This window comes from Pieris brassicae, chromosome 5 (genome assembly GCF_905147105.1).
Source record: "Pieris brassicae chromosome 5, ilPieBrab1.1, whole genome shotgun sequence".
NCBI classification, from domain to species: Eukaryota; Metazoa; Arthropoda; class Insecta; order Lepidoptera; family Pieridae; genus Pieris; species Pieris brassicae.
In genome coordinates, this window is record NC_059669.1 from 18,215,966 (window position 1) to 18,237,626 (window position 21,661).

A 21,661-nucleotide genomic window follows, 5' to 3' on the forward strand; every position below is an offset into this window, starting at 1 on the left:
TATTATATGCTATAAGACTGAGCACTAAAGTTCATTTTTGATACAAACAAATTCAATTTGTATGACATTCGTTTCGCTCTACATACACATTGTGTGTGCCACGGTCATTTACACATTTCTTTTGACTGGAGAAAAGGCAAAGGATATCGGCTTAATGGCAGCTTGAGATTGCTTGGACGTTTGTTTTACATTCAATTATTCTAATGGCTTGCGTAATTATGAACCGGTTAAGTGCCTTTAAGTCCCTCAGTAGTTTTCTTTAGCTTCTAAATGTCATAGAACTTTCAAGTATCTGATGAGGTCAAGAATGATAACAGGTAGCTCCTCTTATACTTACTAAGCATTTTTATTGTTCTTAAATACGAATAAACGTCTGAGAATCTATTGTTATCCTTTCCTCTATAGAAAAATATAAATAAAATTTTATTGTAAAAACATAATTGTTTTACGATGGATATTGCCTTATCTATCCATAACTAATTGAATAATAAGGTTAGTATGTGCATACTGTATTTGGTTATTAGGAAAAATATTATAGATACTCTCAGTCAAACGTTTATATTGTTATACATAAATTAAATATTATAAGCTTTACGTCTCTGGCACATGTCGTATGTGTACTGTGTACTCGCATTTTAATTTGGCGACGCGTCGCAACACGGTGTTCACATGTAATCGCCGCATACAGTTTTCTACATGATCACACAACGTGTATGACGCAGGCAAAATCACTCAACTAAACTTGACTGTACAGTGACCATGAGCTTTCCATATAGAAAGGATGAGATACAGATTTATATTAGTTATTTTCATATTATTTATTTCTTGATTTGAGTACCTATAGTAGCTAGTATATAGGTGCAGTATATAGTATATACAAACTTCATGTCGTGTTTTATATACTTACCAAGTAGAAACCGAATAAGACGGGAATGCAATCTCGAGACAACATCGTTATTTCAAGATCTCAAGGGAATACGAATTACAATCTGGCGACATCTCACTATTTTCGAGATCATGTATAGTTTTGGAACACCAATTGTTTAAATCGAACAACTTAAACACGATGAACGAAATTTAGTTAAAATACGTCATTAAGGAAAAATATTTATTTTAACTCTTATTTATTATAACTTCGTTCCTATTATTTATTCACTAATTATTTATAATTAATCACTAAATATATTCATTAATTGTTGACAAACCTTCGAAGTGGTAAATAAAGAGTAATTTCGAGAATTACTTCTATCTTCTCTCATATATATTTAGGAGTAATTTTAAAAATAACTTCTTAAGAAGCAAAGACTATCGATAGTGTTGTCTGATAAGCGGCATCTTATTTCGGTCGCTCTGTTCACAGCAGCTGAAAGCCCTCTCATACTCAACACTGGTTAGCACCGGCGGGAGTAAGCTATTTTAAGCAAACTATAAGCTAAAAAATAAACCCCTTGTAACTGGCTCATGGAAAATTTCGTCGCCTTTCAACTGTTCCAAGTCATCTTCATAATTACAGGGATTTTCAAATATAACCAAGTGGTTGTATTTGCCCGACGCTTAGAGATACGCTTGTTTGTCGAAGAGATTAACTTTTCTGATACTACTGCCACTTAATCTCGGTAATCCTACGATATCTCGTCATGTAACGCTTCGGGATTGATCTCGCAATATAGCACGAGATCTAGATCGCACGCTCACGAGATCGGATTTCTATTCCCTACCACTAATTGACAGAAATCATTGCCACCCTACAAACACAATGGCTCTGGGAGGTCCTCAGTCTGATGCGTAGGTACTTTACCATATGGATTTATGTTACAAAAATCTAGAACAGTAAACATGATTATAAAATATGCTACATAACTCTTGTTAAATCTTATCCTTCTTGATGCCCGCAAAATTGTATAAAGCCTAATATAAATATTAGATGTCACAAAAATCTTACTTTAATGTTTTACGCCTCTCAAGTAACTCTTACGAAAACTCTTTTAATATTAGGTCCTTACATATTGTTACGAGCTAGGGGATCGGATAGAAAATGCCGTGAATTTATTCAAGGGTTTATTTCTTGATAAATCAATGAGGAATTTATGGGCACAAATTAATTGCAGAGATGCACTAATTACACACACAAAAACACAGTCACTAATTACTTCACTTATGCACACTTCACACAGTACCTTATCACTTATATTCACTTTATTCGCACTTTATCGCTTCGGTGTTTCGCTCTTGTTATCGCATTCAAAACTAAGTGACTAGTCGCGTTTCGGCTCGCTTATATATCCCTGGGAATAATTCTAAACAATATTCGAGAACTTTCTAGGCGGGCTTGCTACTGTACTCAGTGCGATTGCACAATTCTAGAACATTCGCACTCTTTGTCTCTTTCGCACGTTACTCCGTCCTTGTCGTACGGCGTTCTAGAGTGCTCGTCTAGTTTCGAGAAAGTTCTGATCTTCTCTCGTATCATTTCGTCCTTGTCTCACACCTAGAAAGTTCGGTCTAGAATATTCCTTCATAAAAGGGGTATAACTAGGCCTGAAAACGCCTGAAAACGGGTCTCCTGAAAACTGCACCACTCGACTACACATGTTCTGAAACCGACTGAAAAAAGGTTTCAGCTTCCTGAAAACTAGGGTAACATTATGGAAATTACAATTCTCTAATATGTGATTGACCCTCTCCTGAAACGGTCCGAAATCATATTACAGCCTGCTGAAAAGTTCTCTAACTAGTGGAAAAATCTAGAAACATGGCAGTCGACCCGTCTTCGTAACAATATGAAATTGGCGTTTTGTATGGGAGGAACAAAGAGTCGAATATTTTTAAATATAATATATTTTATTAATCAAAGTATGAACCATTGTTTTCTATGCACTTGATCCCTTTACTAAAAAAACCAGTCGGACGGGAATCAATAAAATCTGTGAAGGCGATTTGGACTGCCCCATCAGAGTTAAATTTTTTCCCTTGCAGTTGTCCAAATTTCGAAAAATATGGTAATCTGTTGGAGCAAGGTCCGGGGAGTACGGAGGATATCTTAGACATTCCAATTGAAGCTGAAAATCTTCTAATTTGGTAGCCGTCTGTTGTGCAGTGTGTGGTCTAGCGTTGTCGTGAAGTAGCAGTGGCGTGAAGCGATTGACCAGCCTAGGTTGTTTAGTCGCTAGCTTTTCCATCATGGTTTGCAATTGCTGACAATAGACATCAGCTGTAATAGCCTGGTCAGATTTGAGAAAACTGCAATGAACAATACCGGCACTAATCCACCAAACGCTTACAAGTAACTTTTTTGGGGTTAATTTTCGCTTGGGGCAGGATTTGGCTGGCTGGCCAGGAACCAACCATTGCGCTGAGCGCTTCCGATTATCGTAAAGATTCCATTTTTCATCACAGGAAATGATTCGGTTTAAATACCTTCATTATTGTGCCGGTTCAGCAATGTAACGCAGCAGTCGACGCGCGTTTGCCGGTTTGCTTCAGTCAAACCTTTCAAGCTTTTTAATCTTCCCAATTTGCTTCAAGTGAATTAAAACAGTTTTATCACTAACACCGCAGCCTGCAGCTAACTCAGACGTGGTTTGCGATGGATCCGCTTCCACAATAGCCTTCAATACTCCATTATCAACTTGGGTCTCAGGCCATCCACGGGGCTTGTTCTGCAGGTCGAAATTTCCAGAACGTTGAAATTTGAACGTTGAACGTTGAAACGTTGGAACCAAAAACGAACTGTGTTTTCTTTTGCAACATGACCGCCATACACATCATTCACCCTTCGAGTCGTTTCCGCAGCACCAGTGCCACAGCGAAACTCGTACTCGTAAATAATGCGATACTTTGTTTTCCATTTTGTAAAATGAGTGACGCCAACAGAAAAAAGCAGAAGAAAAAAACAAATGAATGACGGTCATCGAAGCACAAATACATGAGTAAATAGCTGTACAAATTTGAATTTGAAATTCCTAACCAAAGAGGAGGTATTTGAGCTCAAAGTCGCCAGTACGACAAAACGCCAATTTCATATGTAAGGACCTAATATATACTATTTATCCACTAGTACTGTAGAAGTCTACCTAATTGTGAGAAACCGAAATTCAAATTTAGAATCACGGCAAAATATGACGGCAGGCGCGTCATTTTTACTGTATAAAAAAGTTTTTACAGTTTCCGTAAATACGCGATGTACTTTACGAGTTACAATTTTTTTAGCGCCATTATAAAATGAAAAAATGCAGAGTTTCCCGTCATATCTATTCTATATATATGTAATAATAATTTAACTTTAAAACAATGAATGTGAACAAAACCAAATCTTATCTACTTATTAGATAAATACATATAATATATTATCATTATAATATATGATATTATATAATATATCTACTTATAAGACTTAGACTAGAAGCTAGTGAACAAAGGCTACCATGTTTTAAAAACGTTGTACCTGCACCATATTATTTAAAGCTATTATAAATAAAAATATGCTTAAAAATTTTAACCCCTACATTTTAATTTCTACAAGGTAGGACTTAAATGTTACACTTTTGACAATTTAAGAAATCATAGATAAACATAGATGGATTTAAGAATTTAAATTTAAAATAATTAAATTAGTAAACTGCTGACATTATCAACTATATGTATGTTATATTTTCTATATGTATTTATTTTACTTTTCTTAATATTTTGTATAGTGAACTAAACGAAGCTTAAATTTTCTGTTCACGCACGTTCACGTTTTCAATTAGAACGATTGACTAAAAGCACATTATAACGACATAGATACACGAGTATCATTTATATACCTACATAAAAATAATACATAATGCGCAATATATTATATCAAGATTAGGCCAATATAAGTCGTGTTCATATTATCAGATTACCAGACGTACAACCTTTAAGAAAATCGAACTATGTATATTGTACGTAGACAACGTAGACGCGACTTTTTGACGTTACTTAGGTCGGTAGCTCAAATCTAAGCGTTGTTATCAGCAGAGTAGCATCTGGAGCCTTAAACGTTATGCCACTACCTTTAGTCTCCTATCATAAAGCTTAGTTTTAAACTGGTCTTAGATATTAACCCCCTTAGTGGGATGCGACCCAACTGGAATGATTTATTATACATTAATCGAGACTCAAACGCCGAGCCACCCAAGTCAAAACTCTATTTTTGAACCTAAATATCCAAGTGTTACCGAAACATTAATATGATTTGTTTATTTACACTTCGTTAGCTTAAACATACATAAAAAAAGATGTTGCATAAATTATGAGGTAACGGGAGGCCTAAGAAATCGTTTAACAAGACTTCTTACAGACAACCCTAACGGAAAAAAACAAACACCAACTAAGGGAAAAAGAACATATATTACAGTTTTAAGGCCCCTTTTTCCATTTTTTACTTATATATCTGTGACCGAGTCTGTAAAATATTATAACCATGAGTTAAGACACTCAAATTAGTTGTGCCCAGCATGTTGCTATTATTTGCTAATATTGTCCCATGTTTTTCGTAATAGCAACCAAGTATCTTTTTACGCAATATTATATAACCTCGCTATTAAGCGAATATTTATAATAATAAAATCATTCGTTTTATTGTTCTAAACTACGTTGTATAATTATTATTGTTGCATTGATGTGGCAGAAATAATAAACTGAAAGACCGTGAAAAATTCAAAAACATTTCCGGTAAATATGTATTCTTAACTACCAATTTATGAATAAAACTATTTTGTTTAGGTTCTATAATTTCTTGTTATTGTAATCGCCTTCAGAGAGTTGAAAATTCAAGTAGAATACTAATATATGTGAGATTAGATATACAAAAAAATACTGATTGTTAACGTAACGCTATTATACATTTTATTATATATATAAATGCTTGTTATATAAAGTTAACGAAACTATTTAAGTTACTAGTATCTAATGCTCTAATGCAGTCGTAATTATTTCTTATTGTAGATATATTAGGTCTTATCTGAAGCTTTGATGCCTCTTTTAATGTTTTATGTTTAATAAGAGTTCGGTCAAGCGGTTTATTTCCCGATACAGTAGCATGAGTCACAGAGTACAAATATTTCACAATGAACAGATGTATGAAACTTTTACTGTTTCGCGTAAAAGGTTTACACAAAAACTATGAAGATTACGCATCATACAAACTCGGTTTTTGATTCAAAACAATTATTAAATATAGTGCAACAGAAAACAAAATATTTGGTGTAGTCCTAGGACACGAATTCTGCCTCTCCAATTAATTATATACCGGGCAACTGTATGCCATCTGTGTTTGACACTCTAACGGCAGTCCTATGTCATTCTGAAAAGAAAATATTTTTGATCGAGTTTAGTTGTAAGCTAAATATTTTTTTTTGAACGTTTATTCTTTTCAAATATAAACTAAACACAGGGCATAAGCTTACACTATTACCTAGTTGTAACCAAGCATATTCAATTGCCTTATTTTTAGACGTATTAGTCTAAATATAAACTAATGCTTAGACATTAGCACAGATTAATTTATTAAACTGATCCTGAGTATATTTTCCTGATCGGCCTTCAAACTTAAAAGAGATCAAACTCTTACTCTGGGGGGATTCCGGTCTTAAATTACTCGTTACGGAGTTTTTTAACGATTTAGCATTCTGGTAACCGCGACAAAAGCGCTACGCGAGATAGATTGTTTATATTTGGAACAAATATTTCATACTCAAATCAGGTACACCCAAAAATTGTAAGGATTTGGCATTATGATAATGCCATTTCACGTGGATTAAAAGAGTCAGTGAGGTCGATTTTTACGTCAAATTAAAAGTTGTTTAAGTTTTTATTAAACATAATACATTATATTGTTTTTAAGCATGCAAGTCATTAAATAAATAAAACAATGTGTTCAGATGTATAAATAAATTATACTATACTTATAGTATAGAATATCATTATATTATAATATATATCATTATATATATAATATTATTTAATATAAATAACATTATATTATACACTTAACTTAACAAAAAAATGGTAAAGAAATTTTTCATATAAAAATTACGGTTGTCCAACTATATTCAAAACAGATTTGTGGTCTCAGCTTGATATCTCTTTTTAACAATGATTTTGTTACACTGGTATAATTGACTAGGTTAGTTCTCTTCCTTGGTTTTGACAACTACCGTTGATGGCTGTAATACAACAATCTGTTTAAATTGTAATTAGTGAGATGTGTTAGGTTGTATCTGTATTGTGTAGACACTATAATATGGGGTTCTAATTTAACTATTGTAAAGTTTAGGGAAATCTTAAAACCCTGCATAAACATATAAAAGCTTTAAAGAAGGATAAACTTGTGTAGTGGCTTAATGTAAGTTTTAATCAAAACTAACTAAGTAACTAATAATATACGGGATACATTTGTGTTTCTTATGGAAAATATCTTAAGAAATATGTTCAATAATACAATTAATAAGCCAAATATAATATTAAATTAATTATCTAATTAATATATTACTAAAAGTTTATTGTTATATGGCTCAGTAATTTCACACACAGTATCCAATTGAATACCTTTAATTTAACTATTTTAAGGAAGTAATATTTTTAGACCCAAAAATAAATCAAACAATTATTAATAAAGCAAATCTGTAGCTAAGACCCACTCAGTGTGTTTAGTGCTAAAGTCGGCATACAAAATTTTTCATTAATGAAATATTATGACATACTAGCATGATAATATTAGTTGTATATATTGTTTTCTGTAAAATTTAATAAAAATTTACTTTATAAATATATATATATATATATATATATATATATTTAATAATACATTTTAATAATTAAATTGTTTAAATTTCAATATTTTAACATCAGGTATGGTTAAATCTTTTAAACTATATTTGCTATCGAACAAATAAACATTAACTTCTTTTCTAGACACAGCTTATTCCTATTATTAAAAAAGTATACCTATGTATCAAAGCAAATATGTTTATGTATGTATGTATGTTTATTATAATATTTTTGAAATCATTTTAATAGAACTTCTATTCAGTTTTTATGATTATAGATTTGTCTAAGATATGTTAGCTATTATTTTTGTGTCTTATTTCAGAATCTTAAATTAATAGATACAGATTGCAACAGTGGCTTTTTTTCATCTCAACACTACCAACATCAGTTTGTCTTCTTTATAGTTCCCATGTTACATGTTGTTCGTAAATCTTCTAACAAAATATGTTAAGAAAATATTGGACTCACTTTTAGTAAAATTTAAGATGCATCCTGTTTAGTTTAAATTTTTACACTATTTGCTGTGATAATCTATTTTAGCTGACACTGACATGATAATATTTTTGTTAAGGTATATTCCAGCTTCTTCTTAAAATTCTAACAATATATCCAGATGATAATGTTAGCTATCCCTTGTTTCGTGCTGAAACAGAATTAATATTTTTAAGTTGTCTGTCCCCCAGTTAATTTCACAAACACTATGGCTTGTCAGTAGTCGGGTTCTCGTAATTATAAACTCTTAATTGGAAGTTATAAACCAAACTCATAACCTAAGATGTACTAAGTAATATAAATAAAGAAACTTATTACTTACCTTTAAGTGGCACCTTTGCCAGTTCGATTGTATGGATAAGAACATCTTTAGGGATATTTACACTACATTAAACAAGTGGTTTTAACTAATTTGAATTTAAAAAAGCTTCCCGAATTACATGTTTGATATACTTTATCTTCAATAATCAATCTAATTTATATCAAATAAAATAGTAAATATTTAGCTAACAAGAAAATTTAGACATTTATCAGTTTTTATAAATAAAATTGGTAAATTGTCACTATGTACATACACAAGAACTTGTTAATTCTAATACAAACTCCCTTTACTTAATGTCATGAATTTATGCCTCTCAGGTGTATGGTGAGGTGCTCATCCGTTTTATATTAAAACATGTTTATAACGCTCTTGTAAGATCTGTGTCCTGGATTATGGGACCTTTCTATTAGATGGTGGAAGTGGCTTGGGAAGTAAAAAAGCTTTGAGAATTGTGACAGGAGTAATGAAATCCAGCTCAACCAATGCTTTAGAACGCTGCGATCCTTTTTTTCAAAATTAAGAAGGCAAATCCTATGTGATTGATTCTGGTTCAAATCTATGCAGTTTTCTAACCATCCCCTACATGGAACACTGCATGAATTGAACGATATTATTCATACATCCCGTTACTGGCGTCACAAATGATTACCATGTCTAATAATGAGCTTTCGTTAATTTTTAGAGTGAAGTCATTTCCGATATTTATGACACAGTTCAATTCTTTAATTCTAGCCCCGGATATAAGATATGATATAGGCATCAGTAAGCAAAATATTCTTGAGCCGAATTTTCGTTTTATGAGTAGTCCAGAAAAAAATTGGGATGGCTGGGATTATATTTTTACAGATGCCTCTAAAATATCTGTTGATTTCTGACGAGTTGCTCTAGTTCATTGACAAAATAAAATAATACAAAAGATTAAATTTCCTCCTGTATCCTTGGTTTTTACTGGATAGTATTTTGCTTTTTTAAAGGCTTTAGAATTAATTAGGTATTTTATTTAAATCTAATAGAACAATTATATTTTCAGAATCAAAAAGTGCACAAACTATTGAAAAGTTTCCTTTATTTGCAAAATACGTGATAAGCTTTTGATATGTTTTCAAAGTAATTAGGCCAATATCTTTGCATGGTTTCCAAGTTACTGTGGGAAAGGAAACAAGAAAACCGATTGGCTTGCCAGAGAAGCTATAAAGTATGGTCATAGATAAATTATAGTCACGATTTAGCTGCTCTTCCCAAAACCAATCTTTGGGAGTCATGGACTAATGTTTGGCTGAGAAGCAGCGAGTCAAGCGCAAACATTATGCTGATATTCAACCCAGGATCCGATCCATCAGTAAATGGTTCTTTAATGTTAAAGTTCTAAAATTGTCACTTCTATCATTTCCAGAATGCATTTAGGACATGTATTTACACCTCATCATTTAGCAAGGCTTCGTATTGTTGATAGTAATATTTGTGAGTGTTCAGAAGATATAAGACATTGGTCACCACATTTTCTTTTCTGAATTCCTTACAATTACTACTTGTATTATAATGTATTATCTTCTTTCAGTATCAATAATAATATTAAGATTTTGTTTTTACTAGCTTATCCGTTTGTTTCCTTTTGATGTCTTTGTATTTTTTCTCGCGTCCAGTTTCCCTACCTTTTACTAGAAACTGGCATAAAATTAAAACTATTGCCATATAAAAAAGATGAAAAATGCAATTTCTAAACAGATTCCAATAGATTCCTTAAATAAGGTGAGTGACAACGAGAGGCTGTTAGTGAAGCGAGGTGCGAGTTGAAATCACGGATTATTTATCAGAATGCCGAGGCAGATGATAAATAATTATAAGGACAAAAGGATTGTGTCACCACAAGGTTGCTTCATGCGCCGGCGCAGTGTTAATAGTGTTGCGGCAAGATGCGGACGTACATCTTACTCGCCTGCGCCATCGTTTTCGCAGGTAATATTTGTATCTATAGAAATATACGCGATAGGGATATTTACTGTTGAAATTTATTTAAATTGTTAATACGTATATAGTGTATGTTATGTGTTATCGTGTAAAAGTGTTCGCTTCGAAAGCGTCAAACTGGTTTAAATGCGTGTTTTTACTGTAATCTTTAACTAATTTCTAGGGACGTGCAAAATAATGTGTGGTTTTCGTTCTTATAACCTAGGGTTACTGAGTATTTTTTATTTATTTATCCTCATTTCTATTTCTATATGTCGCAGCCAACTAGCTTAATCAGCCATTCAATCAACAGCCTAGCCGCATTACTTTAGTTAGTGCCGTTTAAGAAGCGGTCGTTCGTTGTTTAATATGATTAAAATGTAAGTTTGGAAATTATGAGCGACGCCAAGTATACAGAAAGTGGAATGAAATAGAAATGAACAGACAAGGCAATCAATGAAACTTCACGTTCTTTCATATTTGGCTAGCTGTATCAAATGACTAAATATATATATCAGTCAGGCCGCTTGTCAAACGATGCTGTTTAGTAAAATGGCTAGGCAGTTGACTGAACGGCTACTTAAGCTAGTTGGCTGTGACAAATATACAATACAATGTATAGGTATATCAATCCGCCAACCATGCCGCGTAGCAGTAAAATTAAAATATGTACATACTTTTCGTACTGGGAAGAAATTGTTCACGCATCTGCCCCGGAATACTAACTGAACTTCTGGTTCCTCTAAAAACCCTCAGCCGATTGGCAACACATCTGCTCCTGGTAAAGTTTCTCAGGGTAGCTACACCAGCTATACATCAGTATAAACATTTAGTACAAAATAGGAGTTGCAATAATACAATTTTTATCTACGTCGAATTATTTTTTATTCATGTGTACGACAGATCTCCTGGGTTAAGTGAGGGATATTTTAAAGTCTTCATTATTTGATGGTGTAGGGATATATGGGGTGAAAATCGCGCCAATTGTTCGACAACATTCTTTACTAATATTAGGTCCTTACATATGAAATTGGCGTTTTGTCGTACTGGCGACTTTGACCTCAAATACCTCCTCTTTGGTTAGGAATTCAATACAGCTATTTACTCATGTATTTGTGCTTCGATGACCGTCATTCATTTGTTATTTTCTTCTGTTTTTTTCTGTTGGCGTCACTCATTTTACAAAATGGAAAACAAAGTATCGCATTATTTACGAGTACGAGTTCCGCCGTGGCACTAGTGCTGCGGATACGACTCGAAGGGAGAATGATGTGTATGGTGGGAAAACACAGTTCGTTTTTCGTTCCAACGTTTTCGTTCTGGAAATTTCGACCTGCAGAACAAGCCCCGTGGACGGCCTGAGACCCAAGTTGATAATGAAGTATTGAAGGCTATTGTGGAAGCGGATCCATCGCAAACCACGTCCGACTTAGCTGCAGGCTGCGGTGTTAGTGATAAAACTGTTTTAATTCACTTGAAGCAAATTGGGAAGATTAAAAAGCTTGAAAGGTGGGTACCCCATGAATTGACTGAAGCAAACCGGCAAACGCGCGTCGACTGCTGCGTTACATTACTGAACCGGCACAATAATGAAGGTATTTTAAACCGAATCATTATTATTTATTACCTGTGATGAAAAATAGATTCTTTACGATAATCGAAAGCGCTCAGCGCAATGGTTGTATCCTGGCCAGCCAGCCAAATCCTGCCCCAAGCGAAAATTAACCCCAAAAAAGTTACTTGTAAGCGTTTGGTGGACTAGTGCCGGTATTGTTCATTGCAGTTTTCTCAAATCTGGCCAGACTATTAGGACTGATGTCTATTGTCAGCAATTGCAAACCATGATGGAAAAGCTAGCAGCTAAACAACAACACGACAACGCTAGACCACACACTGCACAACAGACGGCTACCAAATTAAAAGAGCTTCAAATTATAGAAATTAAAAGAGCTTGGAATGTCTAAGACATCCTCGGTACTCCCCGGACCTTGCTCCAACAGATTACCATTTTTTTCGAAATTTGGACAACTTCTTGCATGGGAAAAAATTTTACTCTGATGAGGCAGTCCAAATCGCCTTCACAGATTTTATTGATTCCCGTCCGACTGTTTTTTTTAGTAAAGGGATCAATGACCTATGAGATGGCAAAAGTGCATAGAAAACAATGGTTCATGCTTTGATTAATTAAATATATTTAACAATATTCGACTTTTTGTTCCTCCCATACAAAACGCCAATTTCATATGTAAGGACCTAATACATATGCTAACTGCTCCACAGTTATCCGTGTATTAATTGGTTGCTCCAGTTCGGATATGCGAACACTGGACATTCTTGAATAAGGTGTTAAGGTGTTTAAGCTTTGATGGACAACGGAGTCTCATATGCAGGCAGAGCTTGTTTTTAAATGAAAGCGAAGTACATATTCGGCAAACGGACCATGTCCTGTCAGAATTTGAACCTTCCTTCTTTGCTTATGAGTGTCTTTTTGTAAAAAATAACTAAATTTAAGTTAAGTAAGTAAATTTAAAGTTTTAAAAAACTTTACCTCTGTTTCGTAATTAGTTAGAGACAATTAAGTTTTATCATAAAATAATAGTCAAATTTAATTAAACATTTGGTGCGATAAGCACATTGCACCATTATATCAAAAACAATTCATTAAATTTGATTAATTATTATTATTACTCAAGCAATGTTTCTCTTTAAGAATATGTAGTCATATCTTTTAATGATCGCAAAAATAGAATGTCTCACAATATGAGAAAGAGTAGAAAATTACGTAACCATCAATATATATATTTTTTAATTTGTGTGATTTTAAAACTATTTAAGAATATCTTATAATATTATTGTAATCGCCGATACAATTCAAGGTAACCTTATTGTACAATGTACATAGTGTAGGTATTTACGGAATATGACAGTAAATATTTAAAAAATAATTTCTAGAAAAACCTTGATTATATTTTTTTATCCTTTAAATTCTCATAAATGCGACTAAACCTATGGCGAACCTTTGGTTAATAAAGTTTCGGCTTTAGGTATTTTAATTTTTTCACTTACACAGTAAATAAGATTGTCATTTAACAAGATAAGCGACCATGAATTTGTTGTTAAATCCTAGAATTAACTTCATTTTAATCGTTAGTACGATATTTTTTTCAATATTATACAACAGTATTGTCTCCGCATTTATCAGATATTTATAGCATTGTAATAAGAACCATTGCAAGATGTTTTTAAATAACTATAAACTCATGTTTCAAACATAACAGCCGTTCTCACCTTGATAAATACTTTGTTTACATTCTACCACATTTATGATTAATCTGTTTGAAGTAAGTGGTGTGATACGCTATAGGTACTGTAGTATGTAACGCGGAGCAATTGAAAGAAGCAATTGCCTTAGTATTAAATTTAAACCTAGGAATGTAACAGTAGCTATACCAAATAAAATGTTTATATCATTCATCAAAAATCATTCAGCTCTTCTGACATTTGCTCGTAAAACTAATATTTCTGATATATTGGAGTTTTAGACACAAACGTTAGAATTTACTTCTTTGTGTTACTCAATAATTGAATTTTTATGGAATTCATTTTGGAATGCATATTTTCAACGTGTAAGTAAGGCGAGATCCCTAAGATACCTAAATCTAATTACTTAAATTAATGTTTGCTTATCGTCGATTGAATGTTTTTTCTCTAATATCAAAACACAGTGATTTTATAATTGATAAAGTGTTATCTAAATTTAAATTACGTACACAGAATTAATTTATATCCAGCAAATAATAATAGCCAACTGAAAATATATCTATTTCAAACTCGTACTCTCGTCTATTACGACTAATGGGAGTAATTTACCCACCAATATGTACATATTACGTTTATATGATTTTGTATACGTATTTATCTATTCAAGACCATTATTTTACTTTGGGTAGGCTAGTAAATCTATATATGTTAATAAAAAGTTAATCCAATAAAAGATAAGATATAAATATTACTGTTACGACATGATAGCACATTAAATAAAATTACACTTACGAATACACTGATCATAATGTATACTTAAATGATTTCAGAATCTACAAATATAGTACCAGAATATTTAGATGAAGAAACAGTATCGACGCAAATTGGCGCAAATCATACTTTTCGAATTCAAGACTTCACATTTGTTACCTCGGATACATGTATGATCACCTCACCAAATGGCACGACGTATGATCTACTAAAAGATGAGGTTGCAGGCATTGAGAAACATTCTGCCATTGATGCATCATGTGGCGTTAAAATCACAGTAAATTCGGAAGATTTCGTCGGAAACTGGTCTTTACAATCTAACGGCTCACGGTTACTGGACCCAATAGAAAGAATACTGAATTTCGTCGTGGTCGTAGAAGGTGAGACAGTCTTTACGTATAATGGCATAATTATAATCATATAATACTCTAAATCTCCTATCAAAATCATTAAATAGTACGCGCAAGAAGTCACGTCCAATGATAAAATCGAAGTTTGTCGATAAGTGGATAATCTTTAATTACATCTGAATTATGATTATAAGTCTATCAAAGTTTATTTGTTCACAACAATGTAAACCGATAGTAATAAGAATAACTTTATTATTTAACGGTTATTTTAATTAATTGATAGTTTATAATAATACATACACAATACAGCTTCAATCCGGTAAAAAAGTGTTTTCTTTCAATGTGTAAAAGCTATGTTAATAGAAGACAATACTAGCTTACGGTTATGTTAGAAACTTTTCTTAGAACCTTGAGGTTAACAATTTTTTCTAGACCTACAGATGAGATAACCACTGAATGAAATAATTTATGTGAAATGTAGTCCTATACACAAAATTACATTTTTATGATACATTGCATGAACTGATGGAATAAGTTATGGGATATTGTAAAATTTATTGATTTACCTAGTTTTAGATAAGACTATGAAAAAAAAGTGATATCTTTGTAAATATAATTCTACTCTACGTGTGCATGTCACTGAAACTGACTTAATGGGCTGGACTGATTTGAATGAATTTTTTTTATGCGTTTGGGTGGCGCCTTGGATGGTTATGATTCACAAATCAGCCCAGCAGACTGCAGTCGGTATTTTCATACTTTGTTTATTATCTTCGCTTGAAATATCATGCAGGACAACGTTTGTCGCGTCCGCTAGTAGTATGTATAATAGTAAAAAACAATGACATTTTCATTATAATCGTGAACTACCGTATTATAAAATATAGAAGTATGTTCATTACATCTCCTATAATACAGAAATGGAATTATAATACGTTTCAAACAAAATAAGTACAAATACCAATTTCCGGATTGCAGAAGCGGTTGAGGCCTCTCCGAGCGTACTGATAGTTGCAAAGGGCAATAATTTCCATATCGGTCTAGCAAAAGCAACCACAGTACCGGAAACTTGCAAGTTGTATAGACCTCAAGGAATTGAATATAAAGAAAATACTACTGAAATTTCCAATTATTGTTCGTACAATATCAACAATGTTACCACAGATGACAACGGCACGTGGGTTATTGTGTATGGAGACACAATCACTTATAAAGCAGCGGTTCAAGTTACTGTTGTAGGTAAACCACTTGTGTCTTAAAAAATGTTAATTTAAATAGCCAAAATATTATACTGGACGCCAGTTCTAAAATAGATATAAAATCATTCGACTTGTAAACAAAAAATGATAATTCACTCAAACTCGTAGTATAGGTGAATTAGTCATCTGTTTACAGTAAAATTTCAATTTATCATCGTTGTAATTTTTTACAAGACTATCTCTTGTAATTTTATGCGTTAAGATATATTTGTGCCTTACTGTATTTTTTTACATCAAAATATTAATATCGATTGATTCCAATAAATAAATTCATTTTATGGATATATTATCTTCTCAAAGATATGCTATTATTAGATGCTGCTTTGTTTTTCATCTGAAATCGCCACTAATCTTATCACTTTTATTCTAATTTATTATCTTCCACATCAGAAACATCAGGCGTTAACTTGTTTCAGGGAATTTTAATAAAAACAGTACTCAGGAGTTCGTTTGGACTTTGGGCGCTCCCGTTAATCAAGTGATTGGACCAGAGGATGCTATATATTGCAAAATAATTGATTCATATTCAGTTACTGTTTTTGAAGATTTTGGAAGGTGTAATATTTCTATCGATAGAGTCACTTCCAAACATGCTGGATATTGGAAGATGTCAGTTGGTATGCACGGCAGTGTGCTACCAGAAGAAACTATTTTCACTGTCGTCGTTAAGCAGGCTGGTAAGTAGCTATGCAATAACAAATGCCATACGCTCGAAAAATTAGTTTTTAAACACTTAGAAATAAACTCTTATTTACAGAATTTGGAAGAAATCTTTAATGCACAAAATAATGCCGTCGAAACCTTCACGACCATCTTAGAAATGTGCTACCGACCAAGCTTTCCTATCAATTTTTTTCATTTAAGACACAGACATTAGACATACGTCTAATGTCTGTGTCTTAAATGAAAATTAAGGAATTAACATTTTTGACTGCGATATTTATAAGAAATTCCATTTCAGATCCCAAGTCAACAGTTATCCCATATGTGGTAGTAAGAGAACCAATTGTAACGTTGACATGTTTTATCGAGAGTAAATTTGCGGTGAAAGCTTGTAAGTTCCGTGATCCATCAGGCAAAGTTCTGCTCGCTCATGAGGGAATCAGTCAGAGCCGATACCGCTTCCACGGAGCCACTGTTATGAGGTTATTCTTATATTATTTATACGGCAAACGGGCAGGGTGCTCACCTAATGTTAAGTGATACCGCCACCCATGGACATTGCCAGAATGCTCGGTAGCGCGTTGCCGGCCTTTAAATACTGATATTATAAATATTAGTTTCAAAGATTACATATTTAGTATGCTTTATGTACCTAGAAAACATATAGGATTGGAGACTCTTATATTTTAGTCGTTTATTATTTTCAGCAAGAAAATTTAGAAAATTTATTGAGCAAAAAATGTACTAGTAAAAAAGTTTGCCAATTTATATTTAGTTAAGTTTTACTACCTTCAACAAAACCAAATAGGAGCTGTGATTTTGGAAGATGTTTCCTAATCGTTTGTTTATAAACCCGTAAAATAACTACTTGATCGATTTCTGTTATAGTATCCCGACTAAATAAAAAAAATAACTATTTAATATCGCATTATAGATAAAGATAAAAAGCTAATAAGTTGAGATTTTTTCTCGTGAGTTAGATACTTACAAACGTATTCCATAAATAAAGAAGTGCAGAAATCTGACTTTGTATACTTGAAACGATATCCACCAGACAATTAAATAGTAATTATTGTTTTTGCTTGATCAAATTACATTCACCGCCCGGCTGAATCCCTTTTAATTTTTATGTATTAGGTTATTTATTTGTTTTTCTATAAATGTAACGTAAGTAACGAAGTGTTAATAAATAAATACATCTAAACGTTGCAATGATAATTTTTTTTTAATGCTCAGTTATAAGCCGGTCCAGTCTCCAATTATTTCTTTTTTTTGCTTGATTTTTCTCCGTCCTTCACCAAGTTTTGCCAACGCAATTTTTCATCATCTCATCTCTTGTAGCCTTCGCATGATGTTGGATGTCAACAACTTTTAAAATTTATAGGACTTATGACACCGTCGCACAGAACCACACTTGTGCTCTCCAAATAACTGATCCCGTGGTATCAGACATCGGTCTTTGGCGATGTGGTGTTCAGACTGAGGATGACACATACTTCGGCCACTTATCTGTCCGTTGTCCTTGGGTCATTAAAGATGTTGAAGTCGCAGCTGCGATTATAACAGGTACTTTTGAGCTAAATAGATTTTTACTATACCAAAAGAATATATTTTTAATATTGAAGGCATTTCCATATTCGTATGAAATAGAACTTTATGAACGTTGTAATCTTTAACAATGTAGGCGATACGTCTATTTATTTAATTTTTTACCTTTACACCCCAGAACCTTGCTTTTCATTAGATAAACTAAGACTAATGCATTTAGAGTAATGTATTTTTCGACATACTTCCACAAGGCTTCGCTTATGGCCATGTACTTCATGTATTTTGTCTATAACCTTCTATAAAGTGTTTTTAATTCTATTTTCCAGAGCCAACTCTATCAGCGGATCGCTTTTCAGTTTATGCTTTTGAAGATGAAAGCATTACTCTGTCCTGTTCCATTCAGGCGGCTATCCGATACTGCTATTTCAGAGCTAGTAATGGCACCATCTTCCACGTCTCCCCTGGTAAGTAGTCATACATACGCATAGGACAACTCATCACTTGGAAATTTAGATAGTACGAGTTGTCTCTTTCCTTTCCTTAATTTATTTCATTTTCAACTTGAACATTCAACGTCACTATGGTTTGTGGACTCCGTTTCCGCACTGAGACTCTCACTCTATCTAATCTCACTCAGGACTCATTTCAGCTCTTCTCTCTTGAATTAAATTATAGTAAATATTGTTCATACATGAAGTAGTATCCGGATAAAAAATATTCATGTATAGCCGTTGGGAAGACGTTTAATATTTGCTGTTACGATGAAGAAAAACATGTTTTTATAAAATAGGGGGCAAACGGGCAGGAGGCTCACCTGATGTTAAGTGATACCGCCGCCCATGGACACTCTCAATGCCAGAGGGCTCGCGAGTGCGTTGCCGGCCTTTTAAGAATTTGTACGCTCTTTTCTTGAAGGACCCTAAGTCGAATTGGTTCGGAAATACTTCAGTAGTCAGCTGGTTCCACATAGCATAATCATCATAATCACGGCATGGCAATTTCCTCACGATGTGAGGCCTTAGATCCAAATATTCGACTGCATGAGACAGCTGCAGAAGGCTACTCACTACTACTATTAAAAAAAAACAAATGATCTCGAAATAGATACAAAAATCTGAATCCCAGTCAATTTCAGGACAATCAAACTATGTGGGAGCTGGATTTGATGCTGGTGAATGTGGCGTTCGGTTCCCGGGCCTCTCTGCCAACGATAGTGGAACTTGGAGCTGCCATGTTGGACTTACCGATGCCTCCCAGGAGCAGAGACGTCCTATCTCAATAAGTATTCAAGGTACAAACAAAAACGTTTTAAGGATTGTATTGTTATTTAAAACCGACATTACAAAAACATCACTTTTTAAAGAAACACTACATTTTTACAATAATACTTAAACACTCATTTAAAAAACATTACTTCTATCCAAAAATTGCTTGCTTGTCTTTTTATCTACTTTTTCATGTTTGCTAAATGCCATTATATTTTTTTCAGAGCCCCTTAGAGTGAAACAATATTTGCGTAGACATAATTTAATAATCGAAGCAGACGCTCTACCAAGTGGATGGATAGACTATTGCGTCTTCGTTCGCATCGACGGACTAGGTAATTATAACCTAGCTTTTATCCTTAAGATAATTCCGTAAGACTCAGTGAAGACTGGGTGAAGTAAGTTCAAATCGATTGAGTGTAAAGAACAAGAGCATTTTAAAGAATATATATAAAGTTCCATCCCTCTTCTGAACACGAATAAAACATCATTAAGGTTTTAAAATCAAGTCCAGTTATTGTTTTTAACCGAGTTCAAATAACAGGAGAAACATTTTGTGATTGCTTGCCTTAACCCACTTCAACAAAAAAATTAGGTTATCACTTCGACGTGGCTATGTTCAATTATAAGATGCGAATCAAAAAATACCCTAAAGTTATCTTTATTCACCTTTTATAAATAAACTAATAATAAACAAGGTCAACCAATACAAATATTGTTATTTAATATTTTTGTGTGCATTTTAGAGGAATTATATATTATATAAGGAATTTAACATCTCAGGTTTTACAACTGACAACGCTCCTATGGGCTATCGCACCTCTATAGAAAGTGCGGCCGGCTCCTGCATGCTTCGTATTTCTTCACCAACAACCCTTGACCGCCATCCTTGGACTGTGATGGTCAAGGTCAGCGGCAAGGAAAACTTGGTGACCAAAGTTACTGATATGGCCTTGAGGGTGCCTGATACAAGTGTTTCAGGTATATTATTTTTGATTAATACGGTTTTCGGATCAATATTTAGGCATATAAAAATGTTTAGGTACCTATCTAAATAAATATACTTAGCGGATCACCTGTTTAAATGTAAACAACATTTAAACAGCCGAAAGAGGCCCGTAAAGCCCGTATTCTAGAATGTCAATCAAACTTGAATTTAGTTTCAAGAGCTGTCAAACCATATTTTCCGTGTGAAGTTTGACACATTTCGCAGGCGACTTGAAGGCGACATTGTGACTTAAGATACGAATTATATTATATGGATGTTCCTACAAGCTTACCTACACCTTTTTTTTTAATTACCTGAAAGATGTGCGTGATGGAAACATTGCGTAACAAATGTGAATTTCAGAAATGTTTAATTCTATTTTGAAAAATTATAAAATGTTCCAGGATTCCGTTTCCCAACATTATGGGTGATAGTGATGGTTGTGGGCCTGTCTATGCTCCTAGTGGCGATTGTACTCGGACCTCAGAAGAATCGAAAATGGGCCGCGGAACGCTCAGCTTCCGTACGGAACAGCTTCAGAAATAGCCTCAGGAAACCCCCACTCAACAATACATCAACGGCGGCTTAAATAAATTCTATAATATAGTATTATTTATTAATATTTTTATATAATGGCATATTTACTTAAAATATCTATTTAATAAGTGTTTTATATTTTATGATGAAGTGTATTTTTGGACATTTTCAATTCCTGACGAAGCTTTAGGGTGAAATTAATTACTATTTATTTCCAGGTTTGAGGTTACATTTGACATTATTCAAAGGATTATTATTATATACTGACGAAAAATGTTAAATAAGAAATCAAGGATAAAAAAATCACATTATTTCATTGTTTTTGTTTCAATAAAAATATTATTATAAGAAGTTGTTTATTTCATATATATTTCAACAACATTTAATTATAATCGTCTTATTAAGCACAGATGTTATAATGATTTTGAATGAAGTGGAATAAAAACTCACTTGAAGCCACATCC

The 21,661-nt window shown here is 33.2% G+C and overlaps 1 protein-coding gene and 1 long non-coding RNA gene across 3 annotated transcripts; one reads left to right on the top strand and one right to left on the bottom strand.

The window, feature by feature from the left end:
* Positions 1–5,417: 5,417 nt before the first annotated feature.
* On the bottom strand, positions 5,418–8,819 carry LOC123709653. 2 transcript variants are annotated; one of them, XR_006753745.1, is made up of 3 exons: positions 8,609–8,819; positions 8,263–8,437; positions 5,418–6,328 (listed from the first exon to the last, which is right to left on the bottom strand). It is a non-coding gene; the product is annotated as an uncharacterized LOC123709653 (long non-coding RNA). The 2 variants fall into 2 exon arrangements; XR_006753746.1 differs by lacking the exon at positions 5,418–6,328 and adding an exon at positions 7,019–7,190.
* A 1,626-nt stretch (positions 8,820–10,445) lies between these two features.
* LOC123709652 lies at positions 10,446–21,518 on the top strand. Its single transcript, XM_045661123.1, has 11 exons — positions 10,446–10,564; positions 14,647–14,967; positions 15,916–16,176; positions 16,613–16,873; positions 17,158–17,341; positions 18,244–18,425; positions 18,734–18,871; positions 19,543–19,698; positions 19,897–20,007; positions 20,456–20,653; positions 21,065–21,518. The coding sequence occupies exons 1-11, from the start codon at positions 10,522–10,524 to the stop codon at positions 21,247–21,249; spliced, it is 2,040 nt and encodes a 679-aa protein (XP_045517079.1). The 5' UTR covers positions 10,446–10,521; the 3' UTR covers positions 21,250–21,518.
* The last annotated feature ends 143 nt before the right edge of the window (positions 21,519–21,661 follow it).

Excerpts from the sequence above, each read along its gene's own strand:
- LOC123709652 (XM_045661123.1), top strand. The coding sequence starts at position 10,522 with ATGCGGACGTACATCTTACTCGCCTGCGCCATCGTTTTCGCAG. Across the intron at positions 10,565-14,646 it reads CTGCGCCATCGTTTTCGCAG|AATCTACAAATATAGTACCA; the intron begins GTAATATTTGTA and ends AAATGATTTCAG. Across the intron at positions 17,342-18,243 it reads CACGGAGCCACTGTTATGAG|GACTTATGACACCGTCGCAC; the intron begins GTTATTCTTATA and ends TAAAATTTATAG.